Raw genomic sequence first — 13358 nt, forward strand, 5'->3', positions numbered from 1 at the left:
CCTGGTCAGAATGCTCTAGTTGCACATAATGAGAAAACCTATTCTTGCAAAGAGGCTGTGGCTTCAGGTGATGCTACACGTGGCAGCTGGTGATGTCACTGGGGGCTCTCAACTGGGTCCCAGACTCCCCGGGAGAAAGCTGGTGGCTGCAGGGATTGGGGCTGCGCTCCCTCTGCTGCAGTTCTGGGGTGGTCTGTTGTGGCTACCTAGGGTTCCTTGTGTTTCTGGCATGGGGGAGGCCAGAACAGGTCATTATGTAAATTCACAGCAACTTTCATCTGTTTCAGCTTCAAGAATCCAGAGGCTTTAGGAGGAAGATAAAGCACCTTGAGGAGTTGAATAAGAAGTTGGCCCTTGAGTTAGAGCATGAAAGAGGGAAGCTTACAGGCCTGGGGCAGTCCAACGCGGCTTTGAGGGAACACAACAGCATCTTAGAAACAGCTTTAGCCAAGAGGGAGGCGGACCTGGTTCAGCTGAACCTCCAGGTATTCAAACCCCTTTCGTGGAAGATGGGGGTTTGCTATAGGACAGGTGGCTTTCAGTCTGGCTCATGTTGCCCCATGCAATTGTCCCAACCACCTGCAGGGAGAGTGCTACCCCATCCCAGAGACATGGAGGGTCCGGTGAAGTGTGAGGTCCACCTTGCAGCTCTGCCATGTGGAGGCACTGTGCTCTGTCCTCCTGCTCGCAGTGGCCCTGCTGTTCCTAAGGGGCTCTCTTCCCTATGTGATTCAGAGCTGGGATTCGAACCCTGGCGAGGCTTGTTCTCTAGACCCTGTTCTCAGCTCCTCAGGCTCTGCAGCCTCCCTGAAGATCAGGGAGGAGGCCTGGTGCTTCAGGGCCATGTTCCAGGAGTGGTCAGCAGCCCAATCCAGCCCCCACCTCAAATTATCCAGCCAGTAGAGAACTTATAAGCTTTTCGTTGGCCTTGATTCCCACCCCTGCCATACCTGGTGGCTTCACAGCTGCATTTCCTGCCTCAGCATGGGAGTACTTGTGTTTATAAGCCTCGAGTACAGGCATATTCTGGGTTCCTTGCTCTGTGCTTGAACACGGCCATGTGAATTTACTGTGATCTTGTGCACCTGCTGGTGATGCATCATGAAGTTGTGTGCCACTGTGCTGCCACATGGTTCCCCATGTGACACTGGCAGAGTGGCCCTGCTTTCTCCTGGGGCTCCACAGACCTTGGAACTTTGAGCCTTTCCTCGCTTACACTGGGGCAATGTGCCATAGGTACAGGCAGTCTTGCAGCGGAAAGAGGAGGAGGACCGCCAGACGAAGCAGCTCGTCCACACCTTACAAGCTGCATTGGAGCGAGAAAAGGCAAAAGTGCACAGCCTCAAGGAACAGGTGTGTGCCTAACTTCCCTGTGGTTCTAAATTACAACTTCAGAGCCTGTGGGAATGCAATTTTCCAGTGTCTAAAAACTGAGTATGTGTACCCTTGACACCTCAGTTCCCTTTCAGGAATTTATTGTATGAATATTTTTGGTCATGTGTTCTAAAAGCAATGTTATCACAGCATTGGTGACAGTGGGCAGCCGGATGGGCATCCATAGAAGAGTGGACTTGGGGGCAGCTCTGGTGGCTCAGCAGTTTAGTGCCGCCTGCAGCCCAGGACGTGATCCTGGAGACCCGGGATCGAGTCCCACGTTGGGCTCCCTGTATGGAGCCTGCTTCTCCCTCTGCCTGTGTCTCTGCCTCTTTCTCTCTCGCTCTGTGTATCTCATGAGTAAATAAAATAAAATTAAAAAAAAAAAAAGAAGAGTGGATTTGGATTAACCCAGATATAACCATAGGGACCTAAGATGCATGCACAGAGCCCTGTAGAGACATATTTGCTGGGAAAAATGTCCCATTTGTAGAGTTGAGTTGAAAAAGCAAACTCTGTGAGAACAATATATGACTCCATTAGTGTTAAAAAGAACAATTGAGAAAGAAGATTGTGTGGACCTTTTGCCTTTCCTGGCTGGCTCCTTTCTGTCCTCAGGTGTTCATTGGTGCATCAGGTGAGTCTTCAGCAGAGAGGCCTACCTGGATGCCCCTGTGAGCTAGAATAGACTGCTGCCCCTAGGTATCCCTACCATGGTGCCCTGTCTGTCATTCATCATTAGAACAGAAGCTCCATGGCTGGAACAGAAGCTTCATTGACCCTCATGTCCCAGTGCCTGGCACAGAAGAGATGTTCAGAATGTGTCTAGTGTGTGCACACATTCAGGAGTACATGTGCATGGGTTTTGCCACATCCTTTAAAAATTTTTCTGTGGGGATACTTCCCTTTGGTCCTGGGCGTGATCTTGGAGTCCCGGAATCAAGTCCCACATCGGGCTCCCTGCGTGGAGCCTTCTTCTCCCTTTGCCTGTGTCTCTGCCTCTTTCTGTGTCTCTCGTGAATAAGTAAATAAAATCTTTAAAAAAAATTATTTTTAATTAAAAATTTTTCTGTGATGATAAAATAGAGATAGAAATATTTTCTTTTGAGGTAAGACAGTAAAATAATCTTTTAAAGAAGAACAGTTTTAAGGTCCGTTAAGAATATGCTACTGTGGGGCACTTGGGTGGCTTAGTTAGTTAAGCGTCCGACTCTTGATTGTATGAATAGTACGTGCTAGTAAAAAGTAAAAAAAAGAAAAGAAAGTCATAAAGATTGAAGTACAGATCATCTTGAATTTGCACCCAGTGATAAACCACTGTTAACATCATCTTTTGGAGCTTTGTTTCCTTTTAAGAGTTTTTTTCTATATCCAATTATCATGTTATTAATATTTTCATTAAACTTTAAAAAGTTAAATGCTTGTGCGATTAGGCAAGAAAACTAAGTTATTGAGAAGGAAATTGGAAGATTTTGTTATATTTGAGAACTTGCTGATCTCAGAAACCTTGAGAGAAACTATTGTTCACCATAAGAAATCTTTGGTGTCCTAAATGGGAGTAGTCAGTAGCTTTACTGCCGTTACTTGGTATGATGGAGGGTCTATCATCCTCCCTCAAAACATGAACTATGACAGGATTTCACAAGAACTCTGCAGAAGTATTTGAGGAGTATAAGGACCATTTAGAACAAGAAAACCTTGCCTGCGTGCCAAGCGTGTGTTAGGGCTTCAGTCCTCTGGGAGCTTGGAAAGTTTTGGAAGAAACAGCTGCAGGAGCAGCTAAGATGAGGGTGGGGTTGGTGGTAGCGCTCCTGGCAGACATCGTGTAGGGTGTGTTCTGCCTGGTTCCTGCCTTTGTCCTTGGTGATGTTGGTCTATGTCTTTGCAGGTTGCTGCCTCCAAGGCGGAAGCAGGCCATAACCGCCGCCACTTCAGGGCCGCCACCTTGGAGCTGAGTGAGGTGAAGAAGGAACTGCAGGCCAAGGAGCAGCTGGTTCAGAAGCTGCAGGCTGAGGCCGAGGGTCTCCAGTGAGTGCTGGGCAGGCAGAGGGCTGGGTCACCGCTGGGGCTGGTGTGGGTGGGCGGGAGCGCTGTCACCGTGTGTCTTCCAAGTTAGTACCTTCAGCACATTGTGAACACTTGTGTTCTACCAAACCTCCAGGTGGTCTGGAGGCAAATCTAAGAAGGACAGTGCGTCAGATCCTGTCTCAGGAAGCCCACAGCTTAACTCTGAAATTTCTGGCCTGACATAGTTGTTCCCACTCTGTGCCTGCCATCCTCCCCAAGAACAGAGCCTGTGTGAGGGGTGTGTGTCCTAGAGGTCACCACCAAGGCTCACTGCAGCCTCCAGTTAGGGTGGCTTCTACTTGGGCATGTGCAGGGGTGTGTGTTGGAAGCTTTTTTCCCCACTGTAATCCATAAAATGGGCTAGCAAAATGTCCTTCCCAGGGGCTCTTATGAGGATTCGTTAATGACAGTATTACAGAGTTCCTAGAATAGTCCCCACCCAGAGTGTGCAGTATGAGAGTTCTTGTCGCCCTTGATGGCTAACGTTCAGCTGAGCACACTTCGTGGTGGGGTAAGGGTGCTGTGATTTCATGCTTTCTTGTTTTTTATGCTAGGATTCAAGAGGAGAAACATTCCCAGGAAATAGTACAGTTCCAGGCAGAGCTGGCGGAGGCCCGGACCCAGCTCCAGCTCCTGCAGAAGCAGCTGGACGAGCAGCTAAATAAGCAGCCTATAGGAAACCAAGAGGTGACCTGCTGCGGAGACTTTGCATTTCCAGTTAATAGGACTGACAGAGCTATACTCTGCTGATTGACATGCAGTTCTTCATTCTCTGTCTGCTTGGAAAGGGATATTTATTTTTTCTAAGTATGATGTTAAGCAATATGCAGAGATATAGCTAGAGCAATTTTTTAGTTCAAGAAAGCCACTTTAAAGTTCTTTTGGTCATGTGATTTTTCTCCCTTTTCTAGATGGAAAATCTCAAATGGGAGATGGAACAGAAAGAAAGAGAACTCCAATCCTTGAAGCAGCAGCTGAACATGACTGAACAGCAGAGTAAGAAAGAACTGGATGGAATACAGCAGTTATTGCAGGTATGTGCTGTGTAAAGGCCCTGGGGCAAAAAGTCACTGATGGCACTTCACAAGTTAGTTGATGATCACAGCACGCCAAGTGTGTAACATGAGTGATTCACAAACTGAATGCCTTTACCAAACCATCTCACAGACATTATCTGTTTCTTTTTTTTTTTTTTTTTTTTTTTAATTATCTGTTTCAAAAAGAAGCCCAGGTCACATGGGTGAAGGAGGCCAAGCCCCAGCACAATGTATGCTCTGGGCTGAGCTACATGAAATGTACCAGGAATGGGATCTGATGCAGCCAGATAATGAGAAATAAATGTGAAAAGTTCACCAGTCTGTGATAAACTTTTTTTCCACAAAGCAGTCTACGTGCAGACTTGATCACTTGCGCAAAGGATCGGGAGTGGAGCTCTTGCCAGGATTTCTACTTGTGAATGGCTGGCTTGAGTAACAATTAGGATTGATTTATATTTTCTTCCTAGTGGCAAGGTTTTTTCCAGTAGCAGACCTTGGAATTTAAGCAGGTGACTCTTGGGGTCCATTGTAGACAGTGGACATGGGAATATTGCTGGTTTCTAAACAGAGGCTCTGAAATTTGGGTAAGAACGTTGAGGACATTACTGTAGCAGGATGCTGCCCAACCCAGACCACAGGGAGGAAATATGCTGGTGTAGTAGCACTGCGTACAGCGTCATATAAAAGTTGGTGTTAATTTCTAGCTCCTTAGACTTGTGACATACAAACTAAGATCTTAGCAGCATGTGTAAGATCTCTTAGTTTTTAAAAATGTATGACTTCCCTTTCTTTAGAATATGAAAGCTGAGTTGGAGATGGTACGGGAAGATCTGTCTCTGACGCAGAAAGATAAATTCATGCTTCAAGCTAAAGTGTCAGAACTGAAGAACAACATGAAGACTCTGCTCCAGCAAAACCAGCAGCTCAGGCTGGACTTGCGGCGTGGCACAACCAAGATGGTACTTGGTCTGGGTGCCCCTGTCAGGTGGGGCAGGTATTGGGAGACCTTGTAGTTATTCAGACATGAAGTTCTATTTGGCCAATATTGAGCAACTACTATGTGAAATAAATGATGCTGGAGTCTTCTGCTTGGCAACAGGCCAAATCCTTTTTATATTTTGGTGCCTTTTCCAAGAGCATTTTGCTTCTTTTTATGAATTCAGGTACCATTTTATTGTAATATGCCTTATAAATTATGTGAGGGCATCATTGCCAGTTGAGACCAGCAGCTGCCAGATGGGCTGAGGGGGCCAGGGAGCCCCACTCAGACCCTCTACGTAGCTGGCATTCATTTGTCTGTTTGGTCTACATAAATATTTTCCAGGTGCAAAGAAATCACTAAGACTTTTTTTTTTTTTTTAAGATTTTATTATTTATTTATTCATGAGAGGCACAGAGAGAGAGAGACAGAGAGGCAGAGACATAGGCAGAGGGAGAAGCAGGCTCCATGCAGGGAGCCCAACGTGGGACTCGATCCCGGGTCTCCAGGATCACGCCCTGGGCTGCAGGCGGCACTAAACCGCTGAGCCACCGGAGCTGCCCCCAAGTCCACTCTTCTATGGATGCCCATCCGGCTGCCCACTGTCACCAATGCTGTGATAACATTGCTTTTAGAACACATGACCAAAAATATTCATACAATAAATTCCTGAAAGGGAACTGAGGTGTCAAGGGTACACATACTCAGTTTTTAGACACTGGAAAATTGCATTCCCACAGGCTCTGAAGTTGTAATTTAGAACCACAGGGAAGTTAGGCACACACCTGTTCCTTGAGGCTGTGCACTTTTGCGCTAAACCGTTGAGCCACCCGGGCTGCCTGAAATCACTAAGACTTAGAGGTTTATTTAACACTGTATGCCTTTCTGTGGAAAAAGTTTGAAGTTCTAGAAAGGCAATTAAGTTGACTTAATTTCTTGGGGATACATGGGATCAAGGCCACGGTCTTCCATGGAAAACCTCCACAGGGGTGTTCTTGTTTGTGATTTAGACCTATCCTAAGGAGCCAGCACCACATTGTGTCGTGCATGGTCATGTGTGTTAGGGAGAAGTTTACCTACTAAGCCAGCATTCCCTGCACCCCATAGCTATCAGCTCTGCTAGCCTGGAAGCAGGGGTGCATGCCTTCCTGGAGGGACCCCACTAAGCTAGGAACATGATTAGGGGAAGGTGTGGTTGGGGTCAGCCTCTACTTGAGAGGGCTAACCATGTGCTCTTAAAAACAGAGAAAGGAGCTGAAAGGCGAAACCAGCTCTTCCGGCCCCGTGACACCAGTGAAGATTCCTGACTGCCCTGTCCCAGCCTCGCTACTGGAGGAGCTGCTGAGGCCCCCGCCTGCTGTGAGCAAGGAACCTCTCAAGAACCTCAATAGTTGTCTCCAGCAGCTGAAGTAGGAACCACGTTCTGTGTTGTGTCTCATTGGTCTTTAAAAATAGATTGCATGTTTAACTCTATGTGCCCCGCAGAGGCTGGTCAGGTCTTTGGTGCCTGGGGTCCCTGGGCCCTCGGCCCCTCTTATTGGGAGGGGTGCCTAGACATTAAGTGACCCTTAGGGGCCACAGAGCATGAGGTTTTGCTCCCACCAGCCAGAGGCCAGTGTTTGCAGTACATGCCCTATATGGCCTATTGGCCTCTGCACATGCAGAGAAAAGTGCTGAGCCCCATAAACACTGTGACCCCATCGGTGTTGCTTCCCAAATGTCCACCCCCGAAGGGGTTGCAGATGCATGAGCAGACTGCTGTCCGGGCCACGCTTATCAGGTTCCATATTGGAGATGACCAGTTGTCTTTGGGGGAAGTAATAGCCTCATTTTTGGCTCTCATTTGACTGGCCTTCCTTCCTTCCTTTGCTTCCCGTCTACCTAGGCAGGAGATGGACAGCTTGCAGCGCCAGATGGAGGCACACACCGTCACAGTGCATGAGTCACTGTCCTCGTGGACTCAGGGGGATCCCACCGCCAGCGCTGCTCCCCTGGGAGATCACGCCAACCCCAGGGGAGATACAGAGCAACACAGTCAGTGCAGGGTCTCCAGAGAGGTGCTTGGAACAGTGAGCACCGAGCACCCCCACTCCGAGTGCTTGTAACTACCCAAAGGAATATTCTTTTATCAATATTATTTATTTGACTGCTCTGTGTTTTTCTAAGAGATGAAGTTTAAATTTTGCATCTGCCTTTACAAGAAGTAAAAGAACAAGAGCCAAGGGTTAGAGAAATAGTCCTTTGCAAATCACAGCTAGCTTTTCCCATGAAATGACCAAATGCTGACATCCTAGTTTAGATCTCAGCGAGAAGTTTTTGAATGTTTCTGAAGGGTTACTTGCAGAAGGTGTCTGTTGAGTGATTGTAGATGCTGCTCTGAGGGTGACGCCAACCAGTGGTCACCGGTGGAAACTGCATGACTGGGTCCCATTTCTCTTTCCTGATTCAGTGAGAGCCTTACCTCCCTGCCAAAATGAAACTTTATTTGCACCTTTGGTTTTTATTTTATTTTCAATAGCTCTCTCATTATAGGATATGTATATAAATACAGAAAATCATAAGCTAATCTTTAAAAAGTCTATGTCCATATTATTTAAGAATGACTTAAATTGTCTTTTTATTGATTGCTTTTTGAAAATCTGTCAGGATGTAATGTACATGTAGGATTTAGGGATGTCAGTCAGAAAAATATATTTTAAGAAATATAATTATTTTATTTACTGTACCTTCTAAAACCAAATATTCTTGCAGCAAAAAGGTTCTTTGTTTTAGTTTCACTTTATTTTTGAGAGCCTTGTCCTGAGTGCATGCCCCCCCATCTCCACTTGACCCTTGGCCCTGCACTGTGTCCCTCACCTTGGCTGACCCCCGATTGCCGATTGATTGCCAATTGCTGTGCACTGGCCTGATGTGTGAGATGCTTGGGGAGGGGTCAGAGGACTGGAGGGGAGAGAGGACCAGGCTCCCTGCAGGGCTCCAAGCCAGGCAGCACAGCTTCTCCAGGCCTCCCCTTCTGCCCCCCACTCCTCTTCCCCCTGTGCCCACATGAAGACGTCCACCAGGGCCTGTGTGTGGGCATGCTGAAGTCTTTGCGGTGACAGAAGTTCCTGTAACCTCTCATCTGGAGGGGTTTCTAGAAGGGATAGGTCAGCTCTGTGAGAAGGAGGCAGAGGCCTCCCAAGCTCCCCTGGAGGAAGCAGGCTCTCTGAGTGTGTACCTTTCCTCATCTGCAGTAATTGACTGGCTCTGACCCTTGAGGTCTGTAACTTTGTCCCCTACTTGGCAAAGAATTGGAAGCTGATAGTTACTGTTGTGAGTTAGTGAAGAGAAACCCCCAGGTGCAGATCTGCTGGTCTGAAGATGAAGTTGGAAGTGTTGCTGATCAGGCCATGTATGCTTGTATCGACTTATTACTTATGCCTCTTTTGTGGAGAAAATGGTTTGGTATTTTTAAGCTATTTGTGTTCTCTTACGCTATTAGAAGGTTAATTGATAAAGTAGCATTAACTACAAAGATGCTTCCTATTTAAAAAAAAAAATTCCCTAGCAAGTATTGAAACTTCTGAAATATGTATATCACTTGTACAGGGTTAATTTTGAAATAATACTTGAAGACATCATTATAAATATAGCCTATTTTTCACCTTAAAAGTTGGAAATTGTTTTTGACAAAGTTGTTTTTGTACCATTAGAGAAGAAAAATCATAATTTACATTCTTATTTATTTTGGGTGTTTTATCTTCAGTTTTAATTTTAAAACCAAGACGTGACACTCAGCCTCAGGCCGTGGCTGCTTCCTCGCTGCTGCTCATTGAAGGTCTCCCAGTGAAAGCCGGTCACTGTGCATTTCTCCTTAGGAAGGGGTAAAACAGATTCTGAATCATCCTCAAGTGAAAGCAAGTTTCTGTTCCTCACTTTGTTTCCCACATGTCTTATCTACCTGCTGTATGGGTGTGCATGCCTGCGTGCACATCTTTTCGTGCACGTGTGCGGCTGTGTGTGTGCACGTGTATGCCTGTGCACGTGTGTCTGTGTGCGCCTTTGTGTGTGTTTGTGTGCCTGTGGGTGTGTGTGGGTGTGCGTGTGAGGGCCTGCAGGAACAGCACTCCCTGCTTTCCTGACATCTCCTGTGCCACCTTTGTTGTCACCCCGTGTTTTAGCTCTGTGAGCACCCAGCCTGCCTTAGGTCTGAGTTCTTGGCGGTCCCCGCCCATTGCAATGTGTCCTGGGTGGCCTGCAGCTCCTGACTTGGGGCCTTTTTGTTCAAGCTGACGCCACCTTAAGTCATCTGAAGAAGGAAGCTGGACTTTGAAATCACCTGCTTCTGATTTGTTGAGGGTTTTTTTTTTGTTTGTTTGTTTTTTTAAATCTCCAAGGGACTTGCTTGGCACTTTTACCTCCCAGGGCTACATTCTGCAGTGAATATCATTTGTAATATTCTGTTGTGGGCAGAAGTAGGAATTTGGAATTTACTCATAGGAAACAGCAGTCCAGTCTGGAGTATATGTAAGAACAGGCTTTCTGCTACATTATGTTTCTGTATATTACTCCTCCTGTGTGATGTAATACTATATGTCATGTCCCCACTGCAGAAGATGTTGGCTCGGACCCTTGATAATGTCATTTCTGTTTTTCTTATGTTTCAAAAAAAAAGCTTATTGCAGTGTGGTTATCACTGATTTTTCCATGGAACACATCGAATAGATGCCACAGATCTTACGGATTTATATGGTTTTGTTCTGTTTGGAAGGTATAACTGGCAAGATTTTGATAGGATGTGAAACTGCCCTGGGGTCCAGGTAATCATATGGACTTGCTGGAAGATTCTTTGATTCATTATGCTCTTTCTCAGTTTAAAGACTTTTCTTGGTGTAGGGATACTGCAGAAGCCATGGCATATATTCCTACTCCTATGAGTAACTTCTTAAATAGAAATGTCCTGTGTAAAGATTTCTAGTAGTGGAAGGGGCCAGTGTATCTGAAAGACAAATGTCCTGGAGCCTCCCTCAGGGGCCCTGTGATGCGTGAGATGTCCTGAGCCTTACTCAAGTTCACTGACTCCACGTTTCAGGCAAGTCTGATTGTGTGGTGGTCTCAGGTTATAATAGGATCCTTGAGGGTAATTTTGTAGAGGGTCTAGAAAACTTGGTGGCTTTACGTTAAGTCATTTCTGTTAAAAATTTCCTCATGAAAGGAGTCCTCAGGTTGGGGCTATTAGGGAAAAGGTGTCACCATGCACAACGAATTGTAACTTTAAAAAGCATGTTGATTTTTTATAAATTTAAGTGTGCTGGGGAATTCCTTAAATTTTGTGCAATAAACTATTTTTTGTTAAAGATTTTCATATTTCATCGGGGGCCTTATTTTAATACTTATATTTTACCATATTTGGAAGTAACTTTTATCTTGTGTTGTTATAAATTATTTAAGTACCTGTCTTAAAAGAGCATCTTGCTGTTCTGTTACAAGATTCAGATGGGCTAACTTGTGCTGCCTTTAGAGTGCAGCAGCAGAGTGGCAGCGCCTTAGCCACCCATGCCACACCTGCTGCCACATGCAGGTGGGTACAAAGGAGCGACATCCAGCTGAGTAGACCAAGAGAAAGGGAGGCTGTGGGCATGTCCCTGGGCAGTCCTTGTCCTGGGGGGTGCTGCCTCCTTCACTCGCCCCATGAATGTCACAGCCAATGGCAGCTGGACCATAAATACTTCTCTCAGTCTCAGTGGTAGTATGGTATGGCCTAGTTTCCCTGGATGTGGAAAGCCTTTGGCTAAGTATTCTCATTAATGACCAATATGATAAAACTGCACAGAAAAGAAGTAAACTAGTGATCACAGAATGTGGTTTTGTGCCAGGATTTATATTTCTTTCCTAGGACTCCACTTTATCAACTTCCATAGCTAAGGGTTAGGTAACACACACTACACAGCTTAAGTGAAGATTCCTGACTGCCACCTTTGTGGTGCTGGCTCCCTGCAAAAGGTTTTCCTTCCTTTGTTAAAGGACACTCAAGACACATGAAAACTAGATTTTTTTCACTCTGTTATTGACTGATACAGTCCGTGGCCCTCTCATGATCTGGATCAGAAATGGAGTTAGGGATTAGGGTAGGAATTAGAGAGACCAGTTAGGAATGAGACCAAACCTGCTCCTCTCAGAAAAGACCATTGGTTCTTATACGCCTAATTTCTGTTCCTTCGTTGGAAATCTACTTGTACTTCAATGGTAAATGGCGGTCAGTAATAGCCTTGGCTTCTGAAGGTTGGAACGGTTTTCCCCCATGATTATCCCAGTCTTATTTGAAGTGTAGCCCACATTAGATGGTGGTGTGGAGGATCCAGCCATAGCAGGATCACTACTGTTAGTTGGAATCCATAGAAAACTCTAGGATCAACATATTGGTTAGACTGGTAAATCTGTTGTAAGAGAAGAGGCCCCAAAGGTCGGAAGCTTAAATGAGAGAAGTTGTCTTTCATATAATAGCCCAAGCATAAAAACAGGAGCAATCAGGGCAGTTTCGTGGTGCTAAGAACAAAAACGCCTTCTATCTCCTGGTATAATCTGTGATTTCCACCTGTGGCCTAGGACTGCTGCTCCAGGCCCAGATTTCCTGTCTGCATTTCCCACGTGGACTGGAGAGCCCTTGGAAGGTTTGTTGTGTGCACTCGCTCAAGGGTGCATCTTGCCAGCTCCAAAGGCCATTGTCCATTGCTGCCACATAGTCACTGGGCCACAGGATGTGGTTTTTAGGTAGACAGGCATATGTGCAGTGACAGCTGGGAGCTTCTGTCATTAAAGAGTGACAGAAGGATGGCTGGCTGTGGGCACAGCCTCTACCAAAGTTCACAGTCTCCCCAGTCCCCTCTCTCTGAACCACTGGGATTAGTGATTAGTAGGACAAATTCATGACTACGGGGCAGAACAGATGTAACACTGATTAGGCCCTACCTTGTGGTGGCTCCACAGCAACCTCTGGCCTATGTTAACTGTGGCCTGGAAGGGGAGCAGGGGAGCTTCTGATCCTCCATGTCACCACTGAGGGAAAGGAAGGACAGGGCAATCAAGTAGCCACCCAAAGATGGAGTGGGGGGGCGGGGCAGACAGGGTACCCGGAGGGAGTCTGGCCCGCAGCCTGGGGCTCTCATCCACCATACCGCACACATTTGTGAAAAGGCCAAGGGGCGCCTAGGTGGGGGGGCGGGAGCGGTTGATGGGCCCGTTTTTGATTTGGGCTCAGGTCGCTATCTCAGGGTCCTGAGGTCCAGCACTGCGGGGGACCCCTTGGGATTCTCTCCCCCTCCCGCGTGCGCACCCAGTAGGTAAAATCCTAAAAGGACTGCATTGCTGCTGGGGACAGATGTCTGTTTTCAGGATACACGGCAACCTTTCATCCTAGCAAGGCACCCTTCCTCTTTAAATATACACAAAATTCATATTTAAGATTAGTGTCCAGTTTGGTGAGTTCTGGCAACCATCTACTCGTGTGTACCTGTGTGCACCCCGCCCCAGGCCCGCGCCGTGGGGACCTCGCCCCAGGGGCCCTGCCTGCGGACCACCCTCCACCCCTAGCGTCCCAGGCACGCCCCCGGCCACCCCCCGAGTCCTGGGCGCCCCGCCTTCAAGACCCTGCCCTGCGGACCCCGTCCCTCCCGGAGCTTCGCCCGCCCCTCGGGTCCCACTTCTCGGACTCCCCGCGTCGCCCCCCGCCGCCGGCTCCGGGAGCCCCCAGCTTCCCAGCAGACCGCCGCCGCCGCCGCCGCCGCCGCCGAGCACGGGGCCGAGCACGGGGCCGAGCACGGGGCCGAGCACGGGGCCGAGCACGGGGCCGAGCACGGGGACGAGCACGGGGACGAGCACGGGGACGAGCACGGGGACGAGCACGGGGACGAGCACGGGGACGA

At 47.5% G+C, this 13358-nt stretch overlaps 1 protein-coding gene and 1 long non-coding RNA gene across 4 annotated transcripts in view; one reads left to right on the forward strand and one right to left on the reverse strand.

Moving 5' to 3' along the window:
- Positions 1–10798, forward strand: part of GOLGA3 (golgin A3) — a 42920-nt gene extending 32122 nt beyond the window's left edge. For both annotated transcript variants that reach the window (XM_038574606.1, XM_038574607.1), the window contains exons 17-24: positions 288–485; positions 1237–1353; positions 3263–3402; positions 3996–4128; positions 4353–4475; positions 5273–5437; positions 6703–6866; positions 7343–10798. In XM_038574606.1, coding sequence (XP_038430534.1) covers positions 288–485; positions 1237–1353; positions 3263–3402; positions 3996–4128; positions 4353–4475; positions 5273–5437; positions 6703–6866; positions 7343–7562 — 1260 coding nt within the window. In that variant the 3' untranslated portion in view covers positions 7563–10798. The remainder of the gene's footprint in view (positions 1–287; positions 486–1236; positions 1354–3262; positions 3403–3995; positions 4129–4352; positions 4476–5272; positions 5438–6702; positions 6867–7342) is intronic.
- Positions 9163–13206, reverse strand: LOC111092707. 2 transcript variants are annotated; one of them, XR_005379043.1, is made up of 4 exons: positions 13137–13204; positions 12770–12868; positions 12406–12492; positions 9163–9309 (listed from the first exon to the last, which is right to left on the reverse strand). It is a non-coding gene; the product is annotated as an uncharacterized LOC111092707 (long non-coding RNA). The 2 variants fall into 2 exon arrangements; XR_005379044.1 differs by lacking the exon at positions 12770–12868 and having other exon boundaries at positions 13137–13206.
- Between the last annotated feature and the right edge of the window lie 152 nt (positions 13207–13358).

This window comes from Canis lupus, chromosome 26 (genome assembly GCF_011100685.1).
Source record: "Canis lupus familiaris isolate Mischka breed German Shepherd chromosome 26, alternate assembly UU_Cfam_GSD_1.0, whole genome shotgun sequence".
Taxonomy (NCBI): Eukaryota; Metazoa; Chordata; class Mammalia; order Carnivora; family Canidae; genus Canis; species Canis lupus.